Consider the following 22,471-nt stretch of genomic DNA (forward strand, 5'->3'; position numbering starts at 1 on the left):
ATCTTACAATGCTCCAAATCACATTCATGCAGCATGCACACACAATCACCTTCATACACACATGCAGCACACATGGCTCTTTCACAGCCATAGTTCAACGTGTATCAAGGATTCACGAGCCATAATGAAAGATCAGTATACTTTAATAATGTATCAGTGTCAAAATACATCTTCTCATGGATCACTTTCCATACAGTGATAATATCAAATGTAGCCACATAGTGTTGTTTAATAAATCATTTCCCTATACCGATAGGCTTGGTTAATATCAGTACTTGGATTGTCTGAAATAGCTTAGTAAATCTACTAGGATATCGAGCCACTTTACGCTCAAACTACACAGACCTTAAAACAACATTGTTCAAGTGTGATAAACCCTTCAAGTGCTTAAAGTCAGTACAACCCCACAGACCTGCTAAGGACACCACACACTGCAACTAATTAGAACACCACAGAAAAGAATTCATTTGGTTTATCATCCAAGTCATTCCTTTAGCTTGAAGGAAAGACAAAAGCACCCTTCAAGCGAAAATATATTACCAGGTTTTAAAGGGCAAATCCACTGTTTCGGCTGACATTGTAAAGCAGGATGATGTAGACCAAATCACCATCTATGTAAATAGTTTTTCTTACCCTTCTTGTTTCCTTGTGCCTGGAAAGGCTTCAACAGTTTAACCTTAAAGGATCAAAAATCAAGTTTTTGAGACATGAAATGCCTTTCTTTTGCTCAACCATCCTCTGAAGAACTGTTGACCTCTGACATGTGGTTGTTGGTCCACTACCCCGATGAGCGTACATTCCTTTTGTCTGTGAAGGTTCTTCTTTACCCAGGCCATTGTACATCTAGCAGTAATAAGTTACATTCAACTGTACTTGTTTTTGTAAAGCTACTTCATAAGTTCATCATCAGGTTTGGAAAGCCAAGTCCAGTTGAGTATAACTAAGTACTGCAAGATATACTATGGCCTGGTTAAATAAGAACTACTACTATATATAAGAGGAATTTAGTCACCAGATGCATAAGTTTCATCTACATCTAGCCTAAACATCAATGAAATAACTTAAAAGACTCTTCCCAACTAGTAATGGATCCCTCTGATTGTTATGAGGAACATTCTGATAGTCTTGGTGATCTTACATAATGAAGGAATAATAGAAAATAATGGAAAAAATTACTTTTTAGCTAATCTAATTGTACTTTTAATTTGTAGTAAGGAGTACCTAAAGTGTATGAAAACCCTAAATCTATTTTTTAGTATGTCTGGAATCATGGACCACTGTGTGCAGATAGTAAGATGATGCTGACATTGCGAGGTGTCAGTTTGCTGTATGAGCTTCTTCAGTTGACCATTGGGTTGCCTATATAAAATAAGTGATCCCAATGGCCCAATAGCCAATACAAAAGATGCACATGGCCAGGCCAGCTGTCAACACTGTTGCCAATAGCATGCAAGTGACATATTGATGTTAACGTGCAACAGAAAATATAGTTAGGTAGGATCACAGGATGAAACTTTGCAACAAATGCAAGTGTATATTGTGTGACATGATGTTAAATCAATAAAATATAGATTTTGGGCTTCCATAAACTTTGAAAAACATGCAGTTGCATAGTGGAAAAACAAAATAGAAAATAAAAACGATTTACAAAGCTGATAATAATGTCCCCCTTTACAATACAGTGCCTAGCAAAGTGGTGCAGATCCACTTTAAATAATGTTTAATTACAATTGAGAACTTTTAACATTACAGAAAACTATTAGACTTATATTACATTACTGAGGGCAGCCATATTCAGACTTGATGTTTCTAGATGCCAGTGTTTGGATTCAATAAGTGCTCATATATTAGTTCAAGAGCTGTCTAAGCATTGAAATGGAATTATATATCATTTAAGATGCTTTGAGGTTTAAAAACTTATTACAACTTTTGGGTTGTACTAATTCTCAAACTTTTCCATTTGATATGTATGCCTTTTATTTTTCATTTCCGTGGCCCTGATAAATGGAGGGGATTGCTCTGGGTGTAGAAAATGCATTGGATGGTAAAATAAACTACCTGATGAACAATAAAGATGTCTTGGATCTTTTTATGCAATGGCCTACTATGCGGACTTTTACTCCATGAACCTCTCAGCTAGAGGAACCTTGTTTAGGCAAGAGGAGCCTTCCAAAAGCCACTGGGCTGATATACCAGGATATATCAAGTTCAATAATATACTATGGACCAATATTGTCCCAGGTGAGATTTCTTTGGAGCCAGTATAAGTAGACAAGAAGTCACTTTTAAGAACAATGCCAGTTGTACCCCTACTATCATTTCTCTGGCATATTTTGGAAAAAAATTCTGTTTGTTAATGGCTTAGGAATGGTTGTTTCAGCTGACAGTCCAAACAAGGAATTAAAAACTTAGTGGTTCTAATTTGCAACTGATTTCCGTGCCAGCTTTGGAAATTTAAAAATGGGTAGACAACAAAATAATATTTGACCTGAAATTTGGAGCCTGGATTGAGGACAATTAAAGACAATTCCCCAATGCCCAGGTAGTGCATAAAACATATTAATATATATTCTCACATTACCTTTACTTTATTCATGTAAATGAAAGAATAAACACATACATACAACTTTCTAAAATGTAAGCACATATATTTATTACAAAAACATCTAGGTAAATCAATAAAGAAAGCATTGGTTACCTTTAGATTAGGGTTAAAGCTATCGCTTAGTATAGGAGCCGAATACATAACAGAATAGGAGGAGCCAGGGTCAGTTCCTTAAAACCCTTCTGCCTAAAATAATTGATTCAAACACTAAAGATTTGTGAAGATCCAAAACATAAAAATCCTCTAAGCACCATTTGTGTACAAATTTGCAGCTGCAAGGCTTAACCTTGCAAAAAAAAGTAAAAAGAACCCCTAAGGGATCCAAATATAAAACTAAGAATCGGACATTCGGCAAACATTCCCTAATCAATCACAGGAACCTAGAAGATTCACCTGCAGAAAATGTTTGCTGAATGTCAGATTTCCTGCTTCATATATCTCCTAACAGTCAGACATATGTGTAATAATAAAAAGGGACCTTTGCATCACCACTTTTCAGTATCCCGCTCCTCTGCATGCCATATTGGGATATTCTGAAACAAGGAAAAAGGATCTGCTTTAATGATGGACTAGAAACTTCTCCCCCTGCTTTATCTGAGGTTTGCTATAAGTAGAATGGTTTATAGCAGGGGTTGGGCACAGATAAAACATTTTTAGGTCCTAAATTTTATATTGGCAGCTGGGATCTCTCCATTGACTGCTAGTTGGCTTTACAGGTAAGATGGTGCCCTATCATAAAAAAAGGTTTTGCTGGTGAATTCATCCAATAATTAAACAGTACAATATGATTTCCATAATGTGAACCTGTCACACATTTTGAGTGTGTTGGACAGGTCTATTTTAATCTCCAGGAGAGATAACTAGTAGCTTATCAACTAACATAGGGCTAAATATTCCATGCCAGCTGAGCCTCAACTGGAGGAGGCAACTTCTGATCGGGAGAACATAGCACTAAACTGAAATATTCCATTCAATGAACAAAGTAAAAAATCCAACCCTGATATTGGCAGAGTTTCTGGAATGCATAAATATAAAGTAGTTGGGCTCACTCACTGTCCTCTGATACCATAAAGGGAGCAATGTGTTATAAATTTGTATGCAACAGGGAATGTTCGCTTTACTATGTTGTGCCGATGAATGGACCCTCTCATATAATGTATTTGCATGTAGGCATGGATGGGCACTTGACAAAGTAACTTACCCACCTATTGTCTATATCTACATGAACCATGCATAAGGCACATTGGGATGTTGCCATTTCACATTTGGAGAGCCACACATTACAAAAAGCTGGTATGGGGACTATAAGACCAACAGGCTGAATATATATAAGTGCCTATATAAGTCAAGGTAGATAACATTCAATGTTTATTAACTGTAACAATCATCAGCTTTACCATGCAATAAGGCAAAGGTTAACACCCCTGAGGAGTAACATGGATAAACCTGGTTTAGATGGATGATGTTCCGAGCTTGGATCGATACTGCATAAAAAAATTGGCACATTAGGAGCGCTTCCTGAGTGAGATAAAGGCCAACGATTTATATGTGGCAATTCACCAAGTGGTTTTGTAACTTATAATTATACGTATATAAATTTATATATATGTAAAAGCTGAATACAATGCCATTAGTAAAATATTGCAGTACAACCCAAATATTTGCACTTGAAGAGCTATCAACTGACACAATTTACAGGCTATAAAACAGTTCTGAGACCCTGAATCACGTGTGTTTATATATATTTATAGTTATAATAAAAAAAGATTGATACAATAACGAAGTTGAAAAATATATATTTTGTATATTGCAACTTAAAGGGTCCATAAACCTGAAGTACAAGCTGTTTTACACACACATATATATATATATATATATATATATATGTATACATTTATATATAAAGCAATGCCTACCAATTACAAATATATATGTAAAAGTTTATATAAAGAAATTAATAACAATTACAGATACACATGTAAAAGTTTCAACAGTTTAATAGTACTGAAGATAATGAAGATAAAGTTCAGGTCCTGAACAGACATAGCTATTTCTTTATCCTAAAATTGATGATTGTATTGCTTCAAGTGTCTGTGTTTCCATATCCAAGTTCTGCAAAGATATGGGCATGGTTATATGCCGCTATATATTTTTCAGATCTTATAATGAAAGGTAATTGTATTTTAGGTTTATTGGACCTGTAATGTGTACCTGTTACTGAAACAGTGGATGCAGCCCATTGTGAGGGGTAGATGCTTCTTCCTGAGCAAGTAGAACTCTAAAAGTCATCTTGCTGCAGCTGGAAGGTACTTTACTATCGGTGGACTGATTAAAAGGCCCCTCCAACAAAATGGCGTCCATTGTTTACAGTAAACAAGAATTATGTGCAGTAAAATGAAAGTTTGCCTTTAGAAGACATGCTTAATATTCTTAACCTCATTTGGATAGATCATATAATGCCTGTAATATTGCCCTATCAATAACCAACTGTTGCTACAATGAAGAGAATGAAAACATGGCAATAAAATGTACAAATAAAAAGAAAGTACTGTACCAATAAAATAAGCATTTACTTTAAGTATTAATGAATGAAAGATAACAAAGTGTTACCTGTCTATACAGAGTTCCTATAAGGTTTGTTACAGTAAACTGTGCAATTTTTATGGAGAGCACCCCTTTGTACGTATGATTATGCCCTTGTAGATTAGTAACAAAAAATAAGGTCATGCAATGGCATCTGGATGTTATAGAACAAAGAATAAATCAAGAAATGCTTATCCAATACATTAAAGTAATTGGTCATATGACTTCTAATCATTTCCTGATCTTACAATAGAACAGTTAAGTTTTATTTGGACTTGCTTTCAACAAGAAAAGTGCGCATAGGATGATGATATAATGCTTACAGATACCTCCCAACATGCAAATAAATTAAAATCAGGGCAGTTTTAAGCAAGCCTGCCGATTTCCTCAATTTCTGCCCAGCTAAGCCATCTTTGAGCAAAATTTCAGGCATTTTTTGCCAAGTTTGTCCCATCTTACAAATTGGGGGTCTGTTGATAACCCAGAGATAGCTGGGAGTTACATAAAATGCATTATGCCATATACATTTACTGCATCACTGAGTTTCATAATTCTGTATCATGTACCACTGTATCATTCTACCAATGCACCAACGTTCCCATGTATTGCATCCGACCAGCTCTATTCTTTGTAGTATATGAAAGTAATCAGTTTAATCCATAGGCACCTAAGCACACATCATTCAGCCATTGCAAGGGTTTCATAAAACAGCATTTTACATCTGTAATATTTTGTAGCATTTTACTGAAATACTTGCTGAAAAAACTTGCATTAGTGTTATACATTTAAAGCATTTTGAGATCACAAAGTGATGGGGGGAGCAGACCAGTTGTCATACTTAAGTTTGGACTCCAACAGGCTTTTTCAATAGGTTGTTGCTGTGGAGGTGCAAATTGTATATCCCATAGCACTCCCATTTACTGGAGCTAGATATCACCAATTTTGATGGGTTATTGCACATTTCTGTAGATGGTTCTGATTCCCATTCAACAGTAATGATGGGACAATGTGGGAACTGCAAACATAATTCTTTAGGCTGGTGGGGTCCAACTGTATGACAAATATCAAAAACTCCATCACTACCCTTTATCAATGTGCATATCAAGAAAAAAAATAACATTGGAAAATGCTAGGTTTTTGCCTTGTTGTTTGGATGTTCTTAAACAAAGGGACAGGTTGCACATTTACATGAATATAAGGTTGCTTGGTACAATCTTTAAAATTATTTCAAAATGCTGCCCTGGCAAGAACTGGAAAACATGATAAAATGTCAGCGCTAGTAGTATCTAGTAAGATCCATATAGACCACCTCATCTCATACTTACACTGATTAACAACACCAATTTTAGAATTCAGAGTCTAGCAGGCTCAAAGATGATTGCAGATTGGTTATTGTGTGCTACTACTCTGCCAAAGCCACACATGTGCATTTAAATAAGCACCAACGTGTTTCAAGAGCTCGCCAAACTTCCTGGTCTGAAGGAATGCAATTTCTTTGGTCTTATTCGATATGGGAATGCCAATTTTTCAAACCCTTCTAAGACATTACCAACCAAAAAAAACATTGAAATACAAGGCACTGCCAAAGGATTACAGTATACAGAATTCCAGTGATCTGCATCAGTAACATCCTCCAAGATAAGCAGATATATGCACCAAAGATCTTCTATGGCCATTAAAAAATATATATAAATTACTTTTACAGGGATATAAGGGTATGTAAAACATTTTTCTATACTATACACTTATTTTTTTTATTAAAATAAAGAAAAAATACAGCAGGTAAAAACATATATGTATATCTCTCTGTTTTAATCTGACATCACATCAGTAAGGCCACTATTTGGTACTGTGCACAAAGTTCCACATGTGAATGATTCTTGTAAGATTGTTATCAGTGATAGAAACTGTCTACTGGAAAAATATATTTAGAAACCAAAGCCGTTTTGTTTATTTAAATGAAGAGTTGGAGGTTGATGAGAGGGTCAGCGCTCCTCTCAAGTAGTCTGATCCAACGCTCGGAGAAGGTCGCTGCCTTGCAAGAGGTTGGAGTTACCCAGTACTGGCACGTTGACCTCACAGTCGTATCTTGTGAGTTCCGGCAAGAGATAGGGTTCGAATGTTGGCCCGATGAGCCGGTTGGTCATGGCTGTAGGGAAAACAGGCAAAGATAATTTGAAACAAGAGTCAACAGTCATGTTACCTTACCTGTCAGCATGTTAGCTGTGAGTGTCCCTACCCCCATCTATTACCACCAACAACCACAACCATGGATTCCTTATCAAACTTGAATCCATAGACAGCTTTGTCTACCATTGGTACTACCTCTAAAGAATATGCCTAAAAAGGTTTCCATTCACCCACATTGTGCTATGGCTAGAAGTAGTTTCTCACATTGAACTGGAACTGTTACGTTGAAGGCTTTTCACCATTTATCCAAGTGGCTTCTTTAGTTAAATTGAACATACCCCAGCACCGATATCCACATAGGTAACTCAAATATTACTCCAATCATCATTGAATGTACAAGAACGTGACTGAAGGGGTGAATCAGAAGGGTGTTAAACAACCTTTTACATGTTTCATCATGATTGTGGACAATCAACATTCATCTTGACACATTTCATAACAACATGCCAATTGGATCAAGGTGACTATGTTGTCCATGTCCATATAAAATCCTATTAGAGCTACGAAAGCCACTAGGAAGACATATATAAAATTAGAGACCACATCCTGGTGAATGTATCTAAATAATAAATACAAGGAACTCTATAAATAAAGGAACTCTACTACAGTGGTACCTCAGTATAAGTCCACTTTAGAATAAGTCCAACTTAGTATAAGTCCTGTTTGGACATAAAAAATTTTGCTTGGTATACAACCTTTGTGCTAGAACTTGTATGGGTCAAAATGAGTCATGACACCGCACACTACCCTTATTTACCTCTCGCGAGAAAAAGCCACGACTGCCCATGAGCGTCAGTACGTCAGTTACTACCATTCAGTGAACAACCCGCGCTATAACTCTCTGTGAATTACATAACATCTCCTCCTCATCCCTTCTCAGCACCATCCTAGTAGGCACTAGACTCTTCTCAGCAAGGTAAAGTGAGGTTACATTTTCATTTATTTTATCTAATTGCTTTTGTATTTATGTATTGTAGTATTAACCAGTGTTTAAATTATTTCATACAGCCTCACCTCAACAATGTATATTATGCCAATAACAACAGTTTTTGTTTTGCAGGGGAACGGATTAATCATTTTGCTTTTTATTTTAAGTTTGGTATAAATCCAAGGATCTGCAACGGATTAAGGACTTATACCAAGGTACCACTGTACGTGGTTTTAGTATCCATACTGGTGTACCAAGTGTTGATGCAGCAGACAGTACCCCAAGTTTCAAGCTCTTCAGTTTTCTTGGTGGCACATAAGTAACAACTACGGTCACCACAAGGTCCTTGGTTACTCTGCCTGCTACCCTGCAGTGACAGCCCATAATGGCGTTTTATGATGCATCCACATCAAGGTGCAAGGGAATAACACCTATCCCCACAGGGCTGCCTAATCTTTACACTAACTCCATCTATTACCACCTGGTATAAATCACTGGAGATATTTGCCATCTTTCAGCACCACAATATCAATGCAGATCTCTGTACTAAATTACCTTTTGTCTCCCATTAGGGAAAGCTGAGCTCACTGTCTGAGAAATCTTTAACAGAGACAGTTAAATCCCATTTCTACTGACCTTTTATTTTCTGTGACTGCGGCATGTTGTAATCGTGGTAATTACAACTGAAAAACGTGGCCTGATAAGGAGTTTTCCTGCCGTCTCTGGAACTTGGTGCACAATTTGGCTGTGACTGCGACTGTTGGGTCATTTGATGATTTAAGCCTCTATGTCTGTTACAGATGAATTCATCTAGGAATAAAATACAAATATCTTGTTCATTATTCAATATTCAATTTAAACCAATTTATTCTGCTTCATGTGCACAAGATGAATACAATTAGGCATTTGGTTTGGCCAGTGTCACTTAAATATTGAATACAAAATTGATAGGGCTTGATCAAGATGTGGTACAAGGTGATCATATTTTAAGTCATTGCCTGTGGGATGATCTTTGTGATTTGGTCCTTTCATACATTTTTATAGTAAAAAATAATGCATGCTGTGATTGCACTAAAAAACTAAAATTATTGTATTTCTACATACTTGAGGACAACAATACATAGATGCATATATTAGAATCTGACCTTGCCTGGGTGTAACAAGAGAGCCATTGCTTAACATCCCCTACTCACCATTCAGAACACTTGTGCTTAGGGATTTTTTTTCTGAAACAAGTGGGCACAATTCTGGTTTCAGGGACTTCATCCTTTTCCACATAAGCGGTGGTATGGCATTATCAGGTAACTCCCCCTACAAAGAAACAACACGTTAAATACAAGATAGAAAAAGATAATTCATATCTGGCTGGTGCATAATTTATGAAAGAACATTCAATCTGCAAAACTTCTCAAGATGACAATTGGCAAATTAAATGCATGTTTTTACATAAACCCCAACTCTAGCCAGAACATATATATTGTTTTTTGTTCTAAGTGAGAAATAATATTAAATAATGTGAATCTAGAATGAAAGTGCCACACTTTGATGGTGTAGTCCACCAGATGCAAGTTCAATCCCAAATGGTCAATGGGCACTATTTTTGATGGCACACCATCAGAAAGTGTATCTAATATCAGATATAGTTTCCATGTTAACTGCATACAAGTTATGAGTAAGACTTCCAGATATGTATTACCTATTACAGAGATCACAGTACTCCCCTTGACATGTCCCCTGATTTTCTCTTTAGAAGAACAGTGCTGTCTTTGTTCAGGAATAATCCAGAGGCAGCACCTAATTCATGTACTGAGTTGCTGGCTCATAGATTAGACAACTATGTAAATCATGTAGCCTGTTTAGTAGTTTATTTTGTGTACAAATATCTGACACAGATCAGTTTCCTAATGCAATTTCTGTGTGGAGTGGAGACCAAGAAAATGCTTCCTCCTACATGCAGCAGACTGATGAAATCATCTCAGCCTAGTCAAAGTCACTGCCCGTCCATTACCAGAAAATTGCTAGCCAAATACAAGACATCTGAGACATCTTCCATTTACTTGTAATGAAATAACCTATTGCTGTTTCTCATAGTACTTGTGTATAATGCACAAGAAATACCATCAACCACCAAAGGAAGCCAAACAGTCCAATCCTATGATGTGTATCAAAGTCCCAACTTCAGCCTATACAATCTATAAAAGCTGTCTAACTGAAACAGCAGCCAGTTCAGATATGTTGCCACTTACCACATTGAGTTGCGGGAATCCTGGAGCTCCATAATCAAGCTGTCGCTTTCTCTTCATACTGTTGCAAAATGTCATCTCCGTGGGATTTAAATCCTTACCTCTTTGCCCAAAGCTCTCAAGTGACCTAAAAATAAAATTTCACACACGAATAAGAAATAAAATAATGGTCATTCCATCCAAAGATGGATATTTTTAATAAAAGAATCCAATGATTTCAATTGGTTCCTGACCTTTTTTCATATTGCTTGAATATTGCCACAACAAGTTGCCCTAACAGAGTTTTAGGTAGATCTTTCCACCCTTTTGAGTTCCAGCCCTTCCTGTCTCATTCACCAAAAAAGGAGCAGAGTTGGAAATTTTCATAATGGGCACAATAGGTTTAAAGACTCAAGAACTCAGGTAGGAGAACTCACCAATAGGATATTAATAATATTATCCGGTATTTATATAGCGCTGATATATTACGCAGCGCTTTACAAAGTCCATAGTCATGTCACTAGCTGTTCCTCAAAGGAGCTCACAATCTAATGTCCCCACCATAGTCATTTGTCATTAATACAGTCTAGGATCAATTTTGGGGGAAGCCAGTGAGCCACCCTGCTGCCCACAAAATATATTAAAACCAATTAGGAGATTTAACATTCTATCATCTATCAAAAAACTGGTTAGGCTGATTCGTGAATCGTATATCAACAGATGGGAAGAGGAGAAAACAGAGAAATACGTTAAGAGAAGGGGAGAGAAAAGTAAGTTCTTCATCTTTATTCCTCGTACCTTTGCTTATATAATGGCATGCTGTGTTGATTCATTGAGCGTCCAGTAGCTGAGCTGGATTCATGGTATGGATCCATCAGTCTCCACTTCGATGACATATAATTGACAGGAGGGTCTGGTGGCCATTGTATGTTAGACCTGCCTCCCACTGAAGACAATGGTGTACTTGCTCCATTATGGTAGGCCAATAAAGGTGGCGACTTTCTCTCACCATTATACAGGCCATTGGGCAAAGACTCCTGGCTGGGATTACTTCCTTTAGCTGCCATTGGTTGAGCATAATTCTGATGCAGGTACTGGTTCTGTGGAGGAGGGGCATTGGTTTGGTAGAGTGTATTCATGCTACTTATGTTCTGCTGGGGGGGCTGTGTGCTATCACTGAGTGGACAGTCATCCTGGCAAATTGGGTTCAACTGGAAATCCTCACCATCCATTGGAATGTATGGGGCAAGTGTTTCAAGATCGAGTTCATTAAAGTCATTCTATAAGAAAAAGAAATCCGTGATTGTAATAAATATATATAAATGTACAAATAATATATTTTCAATAGTATACCTCTAAATTTTGAACCACAAGTCCTTAGTTATACATATACAAAACTAAAATACAAAAGTTGTCAGACAATACAATTCCAAATCCATCTTATGTCAGCTGAAATTTAATACAGGCTTACAGCGGGAGTGCCTGCTGTGTTCAACGATGTGAACGATTAAATAAGACATATATACTGTTTATTATTTTCTGAAAATTAGGTGAAAAATTCATCAGTCTTGCACCAACGTACCCAATGGTAAAACAAGATGTTGCTGTGATTTTCTCATCTCAGTTACTAATATGACAATAAGAAGTTAATATGACAACAACGGTTCCACTGCAACAATTAATTGCAGTGAGACGCATCCCTGCCCCACCTACCTGGGTAGTGTTACATTGGTTCTTTGCCTCGGTATCCATAGCAAAAAGCTTCTCAATCAGCTCAATCTTGAGATCTTCTTCCAAAGATGTATAATACTCTCCTGGACTGCTTGGCTGCAAGTGAAAGGAGACAGAGTTATCATTACATAGGAAATACCGAGCAATAAAAGGGACATCAGCTACAAAAGACAACTATCATGACACCTTTTGCATACTGATAGCTGTTTGAAGATAATACCTTTATGTTTTAAATATATTTATAATTCTTTTTTATATCATGAGTCTAATATTTTTTCCACATTTAAATGCAGATTAATCTGCCCAATAATAGAGACTGTGAAAAGCTTGGAGCAAACTTTAAATATTGTCAAAGACTTTTAAGGGTCACTTGGCAATAATGCTGCAAATGGTCAAATAATTGGAAAGCCATGCCTTACCGTAGAGCAGCTGCTGTTGCTGCTAGCACTGGGTGTAGTACTCCCAGGAGCCACCTGAGGTGCTGTAAAGGACGGATGGTTCATGATGTCAGGCTGGGAACCATGGTTCTTGACTTCCAGTGGCCATGGTTTGTTTGGACTGGCCTGGACACTGCTGTTGTATGTTGATGGTTCATCATAAGTTGGAGGACCTAGAAATAAAAGCCAACCATAATATAAACATTCAAACTATCATTTTGAATCAGAAAAAGCATCTTACAACACTGATCTTGGCGCACCAAACTTGATAGTTTAGGTCAGTGGTTGCCAACCTTTTGGAGCTCGCAGACCACTAAATTTACGGACTCCGGACTGTGCATGCACGGGGAGCTCAAAGGGGAAGAAACTAGCCCCAGAGTGATGTCATATTACCAGAACCCGCCCACTCTACTATCGCAGGTCCGAGCCTGTCCAGAGACACAACCCGCCCACCGCCCTGGGCCTGCGATCAGAACGGGGCGGGGGACATGGTCCGCCATCCTGGCCGGTGTGCCCTGGACTCCACTGGGGGGGCCAGAGCCACGGAACACAGGTTGGCGACCGCTGGTTTAGGTGATAACAAGGTCAGTATGGACATCAAGGGGTTTAACTCACTAGACAAAATGCTTTGATATGTTTAATTATGTATTTTATGTTATATTGACTAACCAAAATCCAAGGAAATAATTTCATCCCCTGGTGTTGGAGCCAGTTGTGCCAACTCTTCTGGTTCCTCCTTCAGCTTGGCAAACAGGAAGTCGCTGGTCTTATCAGAGACAGCATTGCTGAAGATGGAGCTCATGGTAACCTGGTGAGGCTTGAAGAGAGATTCTGTCTGGTCCATAGAGAACACAATATCAGTCCTCTCAATTTCACTGCAAAAGAGGACAAAATGTAGTCAATAAATTAAATCCTAACCAAAATCCTGAACCACATTTTCTTGTTGCATATAATCTTGTAATATCATAAAGCTTAACAAGACTCACGCAGGGCAAATTGACAGGTTCTTGTTTAAAAAAAACCTTCAACCTGCCGAGTTTTCTTGTACAGCCACACTATACTATCTGAGCTCCTAGTCCAAACCCTGTGTAAGTTGCAATCTTGATGTTGGAGGTTAGACAAAGTTAATGTCTTTCTCCTCCCTATAGGACAGTGTTCAGATCTGGCATTTGGCTACTAAATCCCCAGCAATTTTGGGAAAAGAACACATGCTCTTTCACATCTAGAAAAAACAGGTTTTTACACAGGGCTCTGACAGCACAAAGGATGGGTAGAGGACCATAAAATCACAATCACAATCACACATTTTCCTTCATGGTGGATTCTCCAGATCCTTTTGTTTTTTTAATTTTTTGGTTATCCCAGCGGCAGGGTGTATCCACAGGCACCCAATTTTTAGGGTGACAATGCTATCTCAGTTCACCTGTGCCATTGCTACAATCTGGAATTGGACTACAGCCAAGCCAATGCAGAATGTGCCAGTCTACGGGTTTTACACAACCCAGGGAGAAAAAACATGAACAAATGTGAAAACTATTTTTTTTTTTAATTGTTGCATTTGTGTTTTACTTCCAGTTCTCTAAAAAACTAAATATGTTTAGTTCTACTTTAACAACAGCCGAAGATGATGTTATAATAAAGGCGGGACTTCCTGCTGGTGTGTTAGGCAATACTAAACACCCAGTGTTGATAGTGGGGGTGTAAAATCTTGATTGATGCCACATAAAATAGTGAAATGCATTTTGAAATAAGTTGCTTTTCAATTTTTGACTAGTTGACATGTTGGAAGCATGTTGGCTTGTTTCCAACATGGTCTAAGGAGGTTCCAAAATTTGTTTTCTCACCTAAGAACGTAGTTCACACAGACGATGCATTGTGGCTGGGAGTTGCGTGTGTTGTAGATGACAGTGCCATGGCTTTCCACCCAGACGTAACCACCATGCTTTGCAAGCATCCGATACTGACCACTGACTACCTGGCCTTTGGTGCACACTGGTAAACGAGAATAGAATTGTGAGAAACATACAAGGAACAAATGTAATACATAGAGTAATGACATGATGTTTGGACAAACAAATATGTAATATTTAGGATTGAGGCGTAGCTGGCCTGTACGGTTAGGCTCTGTTGTGGGGTAATATTCAATACACTCTTTTTGTTCTGGGTTAAAATGTGCAAGTTAGCCATACAGTAAATGAAGGTGTCATGCACATGTAGAATTTGTGAAAACCAATAAAAGAAATAATTGAATGCAAGTTTGGTCTCTAAAAACGGCATTAACAAACAATAATAGTAATAACACAAAAATAGTGTTATTGTTTATACAGTCTACATTCACCACTACACTGGAAATTACCAATACACCCTAACAAATAATAGTGCAAAGCAATGCAGAGGACTTGGAGTTGCATCTCCTATTATATGCCTTACACCAGACAAATTCCTATTTACCCAAATTGGTTCCATAAAGCACACGTGCTAGTTTTCTTTATTTTATTCTACTGGTGCATTAATGCATGGATATCCTACTGAGAGCAGACATAATTCTCAAAATTTAAATTTTACAAGTCTACACAACAGGTCACATTCAAGCTCTAATGAGACCATTGATCTGTCCATAAAATGATACATAAAGCTAGACACATAAAACTGTACATTATATTATAAAGTCTCAAAAAAAAACATATATAACAAAGCAATCAAAGAAAGAACAAATCAGGACATGTACGCCTCATTTCACCCAACACAATGGGCCCAATTCAGTTCTGTACAGGGGGTCACAGTTGGCTACATCTCCTACTAAATGGGCCACAACCATTAACACTCTTTATACATCACAGCGGATTGAAGTGGAATTTTACAAAGTATGAGAAAAGCTGTCCATACTATTTTTTTAACCTATTGTTAAATATGATAAAAACATTACACAGCGCAGAACCATTGCAAGCAAAGCGAGAATATATAAAATGCATACAGACAACATCCTTCCAAGGGGATTAAACTAGAATTCCAAAGCTTCTAAACAGTAGAATTGTGAAAGGTAAGGGTTTAAATCCAAAGAAAGACAAACGTGAGGCCCATTGGGTGCCAATTGGCTACCATGGAACTGTATCTTCCCCTTTCCAATGCTGATCATCCAGACCAATGTTTCAGCTATTATTATTAATAACTCCCCAACCCAAATATGTGCAGCTATAGCCTTCAAGTGAATATTGTTGCTTAATCAGTGATCCCTGGTAACTGGTTGTGTTTCTTTTGCATAAATCTAACACTTAATCAGCATTCAAATACTAGATTTATTTGTACAAAACATGTGAGCAACACCTGACAAGTTTGATGGATCTATTCACCAGTGCCTGCCTCACCTGCCAATGCTTTCATGCCATTTTATTACCAAGGAAAACAAAACAAGACATTATGTGTAAAACCACAAATGAGACCTTTGTCAGGAGTAATTCCCAATCGTTTTACAAAGTAAATGTTTAGCAGTGCGCATATTATTCAGATAATGAGAGGATAAATTAAACACTGTCTCCTGCACAGGAGAAGAAACACTATGTACTGCAGAACTGCCAAATCTACTACTTAACTTCCAAATGATCCAAGTCCAATTAAGTATTTAGAACTCTACACTTGAATAACAAATAACTGGGACTCTTAAGGACAATAAACCTCACCTTGATGGAAACATTACAGCATTGTGCAAATGAAATGAAGTGTGATGACTTTAGTCTGCATTGCTTAATGACTGTGGCTGGTGTACAGGTTCTGGCTATTATTACTGCCCTTTTTATATATATATAGTGATTTACACCACACCCTGGACGCATTAAGGCTTTGCACACTGGGTTTTTGGAATGCGGTAAACATTACCAACTTATAAGAGGATGTTTCTGTTTTCTTGGTTTAGTTCCATGGCTTTTAGCTCTTGGACTTAGCTTATAAGATTTAGGTAAGAAGTGTACATTGCAGAGCTAGATGCCAAATAGGAGAAATGGTGAAATGCCTACAGGAAGAGTAGTGAATGGTCTTCAGATTGTCGAAGGGATATGATCAACCTCACTGCAATATGTTAATTTTGGGGAAGTTCACAAACTTTGTTCACAAAATTTTGACTGTTGGATGCTTAACTACAATCAGGAAAGGTGCTAAAGTTTCTGGTGGACTTAAGTAAAATGGAAAATATCTTCATTAGATTGTAAGCCCCTTTCAGGGACAGTTAGTGAAAGGATAATAAACTTAAAGTCCTGGGTAAAATGTGGACACTATATAAATACTGGCTGCCTATATCCTAACACAAAGTCTACAATGGTATCAACACAGACCAGTTATGCTTCACTATAATTACAAAACTTGCAGCTGGGCTTAGCCCAAGTGTTGTAAGTTTGTAGTTCATTACTTAATGACTGCAATCATAAGGTAAAAGTAGAGGATTGATTTGATACTATACTATATAGTGATTTATATTTTAATAATGTTGTCCAATGATAAGCTTATATGATATTTCTTGGGAGACAGAACACTGCAAATCATATATTGTAATCTAGTTGGCTTCTCACATAACGTATGTACAGGTGGTCCCCGGGTTACATAGGAGATAGGGATGTGTGGGTTTGTTCTTATGTTGAATTTGTATGTAAGTAGGAACAGGTACATTATTTTAATAAATTCAATTAGGACAGATGTTTGTCTCAACATGTTATTAGGCAGCATGGTGTCAGTTAATGTAAAAAATCTTCACTGTGAGTTCATCACAAACTAACCAAAAAGAAAAAAACTTTATGGAGCCTAGACATTCATTAACTTCTGGAGCAAGCTGTGCTTTGATATGGAAAAAGAAACAACTGCAGAGTTTGTCTTGGTCATTAAAGAGTTACAAAATGTTGCAGAAGAGCTCAGTCTCAGCTGTGTTTAGCAAAAGATTTCTTCTGCAAGTCATACAAATTGCCCCTACCCCCTCCATGGCTTGTCCTGCACAGGAGCAAGCAGGGAAGCCCCGTTTGTATCTAGGAGTTGTCTGTATGTCAGATGTCCTTAACCTGGAGACTACCTGTATATGAAGAAAGGCTTTAGGTTACTCTAGGATATCCGAGCACCCAAAAACCAGTGTAACTGAGGCTCCCCAATCATTTGGTAAAATGTATTCACACATAAAAGCAAGTTTCGTACTTAAAAGTTACATTTTTTATAAATTATGCCTAGTTTGCTAATCTTCCAAGAAACATCATAGAATAAAGTCTTCCTTGCAAGGATGCCGCTCTTGTTTCAGCAGCGCCGAGTATTAGAGCTGCAGCTCTTAGCACTGTCAATGTTAAAACCCTCTTTCTCTCTTTGGCTAATCAGAGAATAATTTTTTTATATTGTGTTTAGAATGCAAGGAAAAAGAAAAGGGACAATGTGAGCTGCCAGAACAAAAGCAACAGCTGAACTGGAAGAATTGTATATCTTAAATTTTCCAGGAAACTTTTTTATTCAATTGCTTTACTGTTTACTATTTTTTTTTACCTAGAGTCCTTCTTTAAGAAGTGCCCCAACCTACAAGTAGAGAAGCGTTTCACTAAATTCACAACTTTCAACAAAGATGAGCGTATGCCAAACATTTTGGTTAATACTTACAGTTCTGGTGGCTTTTGGTCATGCTTTCAGAATCCAAGGCATGATAAAACTCGTAGGCTGAGCGGCCAAGCAGCTCCTCTGGGTGGTAACCAATCAGTTCAGTAATTCTTCAAATAAAAAAAACAAAAACAAATAAATTCTTAATTCACTAATTATGACGAAAAATCTGTCACTGCGTTGCTTTTTATGGACATACTTACATACTAAAGCTCAATGCTATACATTATATCAAACCACATACAAATGATTTCATGATAAATAACTGCTGGAATGGTTGATGTTACCTATATATGCTTCCATGGAACAAATATAGTAATAAAGAATTTTGACATTTTCCTATAGCCTGTGTGTGCTTGTTTGTATTCAGAACAAGTAACTAACATTTTTAAGTGGCCAACAATGGCAGCCTAATACCTTTTGCAGGATAAAGTCACTTTAATACTGCAAGAATAAAGGAAAATGTGTGATGACCGAATAAACATTCACACTAAACTTTCTCTTTTAGTTTGTTTTGGACTCCATAGAGAAGGCAGTGATATTTCAGTCGTGTTCTACACCTAGAAGAGAACTTTCTAATCTCACACTATAAACAAATAGTTATGCTGTAGTTGGAGGTCAGAGAACTTGGCTGTCTGCATGGTGCCAAGCCGCAGCACACCCAGCCTGGAAACCATGTCAATTATAAAACTCATTAAAATATCTTTTTCACATGATGTGGCCCTGCGGTAAAATAAACTCAACGCTGAGGACAAAAACAAGCAAACACAACAAACACAGCTCCTGTTCTAGAGACGCTTCCCCTGAATATATTACCTGCATTGTTTGTGCCATATTACACACTGGGGGACATTTATCAATCGTGTCACAAAGCAAAGCAACGCTTAACAGGAGAAGTAGGACATATTATAGGACTGATTTACTATAAATTCCTAGTCGTAAACACTACTGCGGTAGAATAAAACACGACCTTGATACTTTTCAAAGAGACCCTGCCACCAGAATATTGATTTTGGCACAATTTTGCAGCGGTCACTGGTTGGGAATAGTGAGAAAGTTCTCCAATGTGGTAACAACTTAACTTTAGGAGATTTCCTCTATCACTCTGTTCCAGGAAAAGAAGTGAAGGAAAATCACTCCAATGAGAAAGAAACAACAACAAATTTTAAACTCGATGGTGTGGGATCCTGTTCTCCCTCCTGTGCTATTATATGCAGGATTTTCAGGATATGCAGCCCCTATTTCTTTACCAGCACTGCCTAAAAAAAATGGCACTTTATAAATAAAAGATAGTAATATTAATAATTCAAAGGGGTTTTAATGTTTGCCCATTCTATCCTACACTAAAAAATACTTTTGGCTATACATACACAATAAATTGAACAGTTTAAGTTTATAAGTGTAACTGATATTAAATAGGCCTGGATGGTAATATTGCATTGCAGGCATTATAGCAAATGCATTTTACAAGGATTAAATGAACCAGAAATGCTTGAAAAGTAAACAGTTGGCCTTTTTGAGCATCAACCCGGATAGCAGCACATAAATTAGACACATGACTTTAGTATGTTAAGTGCTGTATATACAAGACATTCCAGCGGAAGCCTCGGCATTCTAGATTCTCATAGAGCAATGCCTGTTGCTGATGATTAATTCCAATGTTCCTCGATCTTATTAGAAACATAAGAGCAAGTAGAAGAAATACGGTGCACCCTTGAAGATATTATTAGCTCTGCTGGATACACAAAAAACAATCGTGGTAAAGGAACAGGACAATCATGAGCCATCCATATATATGGAGACAGTAAAGGCAATTCCAGCTCATCCCTACTAGATTGTAAGCTCTTCGGGGCAGGGTTCTCTCCTCCTGTATCACTGTCTGTATTAGTCTGTCATTTGCAATCCCTATTTAATGTTCAGCGCTGCGTAATATGTTGGCGCTGTATAAATCCTGTTTAATAATATTAATAATAATAATAATCCCATGTGGTTATCAAATAGAAGTGCCATAAGCAGCATGGCGGTGATTACAGCTTTGACTTCTTGTGGTAAGTTCCAAGCAGGACCCTATTGGCTTGGAGTCTGTATATCCTGGCTATATTACTTTGAAACTCCAGTGATCAAAAATATTTGTATAAAACTTTAACTGTAACTGATAAAGAGGACCTTTCACCTATAAATCAAGTTTTTGATTTAGCCACTAAAAAAAAAGTTGAATGTTGAAAAAACATAATGATAACAAATAAAAAATGAGTTTCTGGTCCATGGAATCCAGTGATATCTTCCTCACAGGCTTTGTTTTCCCAAAGTTTCTTTTGTCATGCCGCCATCTTGGATCCAAGACTAGTTGTTACTTTTTAATTTTTATATTCCTAATGGCATGCCATTAAGTCTCACATATGGGCACATGAAAAATAGTCAGCCATTTTTATCTACTGGTTGCTGGTTGAGTTTAGAGTCACATAAAGATGTTATGGTGAAAAATCTTATGATAGTTTGGCAATTTCGCAAAACTGGCACCTATTGCCCTGCAGACTTATAGAATGTGTGGCATGAATATCCTAGGAAGATAGCAAAGTTTAAGTCACCTGGGTGAAAAAAAAAGAAGTGGAAGGATAATCCAGCAAGAACGGGTTTTTATGGAAGGCAAAACCGAAAAAAATTGTGTGATAGTGTAATAGAGAGGAGGGAATGAAGGGGATGACGGAAAGTTAAATTTTTGATAAACAGGGTTAATTGTTAATAAAAGTCTTCATATTTGAGAATTTACTTTGGGTTACCAATCCTTAAAGGGAGGTATTCATGAAGCAACATATCTCTGTAGCAAACCTCAAATGGTTGAGGATGTAAAATCTAATTTACTCAGATCCAATAATACTGATGTTAACATTTGGAATTAATATGCCACCCAGGAATCCGACCATGGCAGGTTCCATCAAAGGATTCTTAAGATTCACAGACTAGGTGACATTTGGAACAGACTTCCATTATAGGAAGAGAGTCAGTCAACAAAGTCATCATAAATATGCTTTGGATAAACCCAGACCAAAATGTGGGTTACAACTTGATGGACAAATTGGCCTTCTTTCCACCACCAACCTCTTCTACACCATCAATGTTCTATGACTCAGGTCCCAACACATTGGGACTTGTGGCAGTCAGCTTAATTGATGGCATTGAAAGAGTGGCCAATGTTATCATTCAGATGTTGCAGACAATATGACCTTTGTCCATAAACCGTAAAAAGTAAAGCGAAAGTAAACTGTCTTACACACCTCCCCACAGTTCTCACACCAAACACACGAGGCTCATCAGTCTTCTGAACACGTAATCTGCGAACCGTCAGTGTGTCAAATGTAGGCAGATTGCCCAATAAAAGGTAAACCTTTGTTTTACATCGTAAAGCAGAGACAAGTGAGGCTCTTTATTGCTTTGCTTCATCTGTCGGCTATGATGCCAGTCTATATAACATATCTTTATAGGAGGCTTATGATATGATCAGAAAAAAAAAAATACGCTTTTATATTACATGCTGTAAAGATACAGTAGCTAATCTCATAATGTGTGAATGCTCCAGAAAAGGCTATGGACATACAAAAGGTTTTCCTGCTGTAATATTAACTGTTATTGCCTACTAAAGTAGACCTTCTATAAAAAATATATTTCATAAAGGTTAGTAGGAAGCATGGAGTATAACTAAATCACTATAAAGAGTAAAAGATTAGCTATTTCTTGCCATGCATAAAGAAAGAAAGATGCGTATAAGCTTGGTCATACGACCGAAAGGCGTAATATCAATTGGTCCTTGGCTACCTAGCTTTGTGCATATAATTGGAGACTGAAGAAAGCCTAATGTTTTCACTTACACAGACCCTGTCTTGACTTGCAGTGAGTGGATCAGAAAGACACAAACACTGTTTAATGTTACTGAGCCGGAAGCAGAGGCAGGAAAAATAAGGAGGTCACAATGATTGCACCATAATCTAGATCTGCACCATAAAACAAGATTTTCAATGAGAGATAACATAAAAGTCTACATCTCATAACACGTTGCACCTTAACCTTTCCTAAGAATCGCAAGAGCAGATATATTAGGAGTAGAGATCCTCTTTACTATTCTGGTTTACTTTAGATGACATTACAAAGAAATCAATTTTATAGG

General features: G+C 37.3%; 1 protein-coding gene across 1 annotated transcript in view; it reads right to left on the reverse strand.

The window, feature by feature from the left end:
- Positions 1-125: 125 nt before the first annotated feature.
- The window catches only part of EPAS1 (endothelial PAS domain protein 1), a 95,661-nt gene continuing 73,315 nt past the window's right edge, over positions 126-22,471 (reverse strand). The window contains exons 7-16 of the mRNA XM_072409764.1: positions 18,313-18,419; positions 14,541-14,688; positions 13,366-13,571; positions 12,679-12,869; positions 12,242-12,355; positions 11,327-11,808; positions 10,553-10,676; positions 9,500-9,617; positions 8,943-9,116; positions 126-7,337 (exon numbers count right to left, since the gene is read on the reverse strand). Coding sequence (XP_072265865.1) covers positions 7,186-7,337; positions 8,943-9,116; positions 9,500-9,617; positions 10,553-10,676; positions 11,327-11,808; positions 12,242-12,355; positions 12,679-12,869; positions 13,366-13,571; positions 14,541-14,688; positions 18,313-18,419 — 1,816 coding nt within the window. The 3' untranslated portion in view covers positions 126-7,185. The remainder of the gene's footprint in view (positions 7,338-8,942; positions 9,117-9,499; positions 9,618-10,552; positions 10,677-11,326; positions 11,809-12,241; positions 12,356-12,678; positions 12,870-13,365; positions 13,572-14,540; positions 14,689-18,312; positions 18,420-22,471) is intronic.

This window comes from Pyxicephalus adspersus, chromosome 4, assembly GCF_032062135.1.
Source record: "Pyxicephalus adspersus chromosome 4, UCB_Pads_2.0, whole genome shotgun sequence".
In the NCBI taxonomy this organism is placed as follows: Eukaryota; Metazoa; Chordata; class Amphibia; order Anura; family Pyxicephalidae; genus Pyxicephalus; species Pyxicephalus adspersus.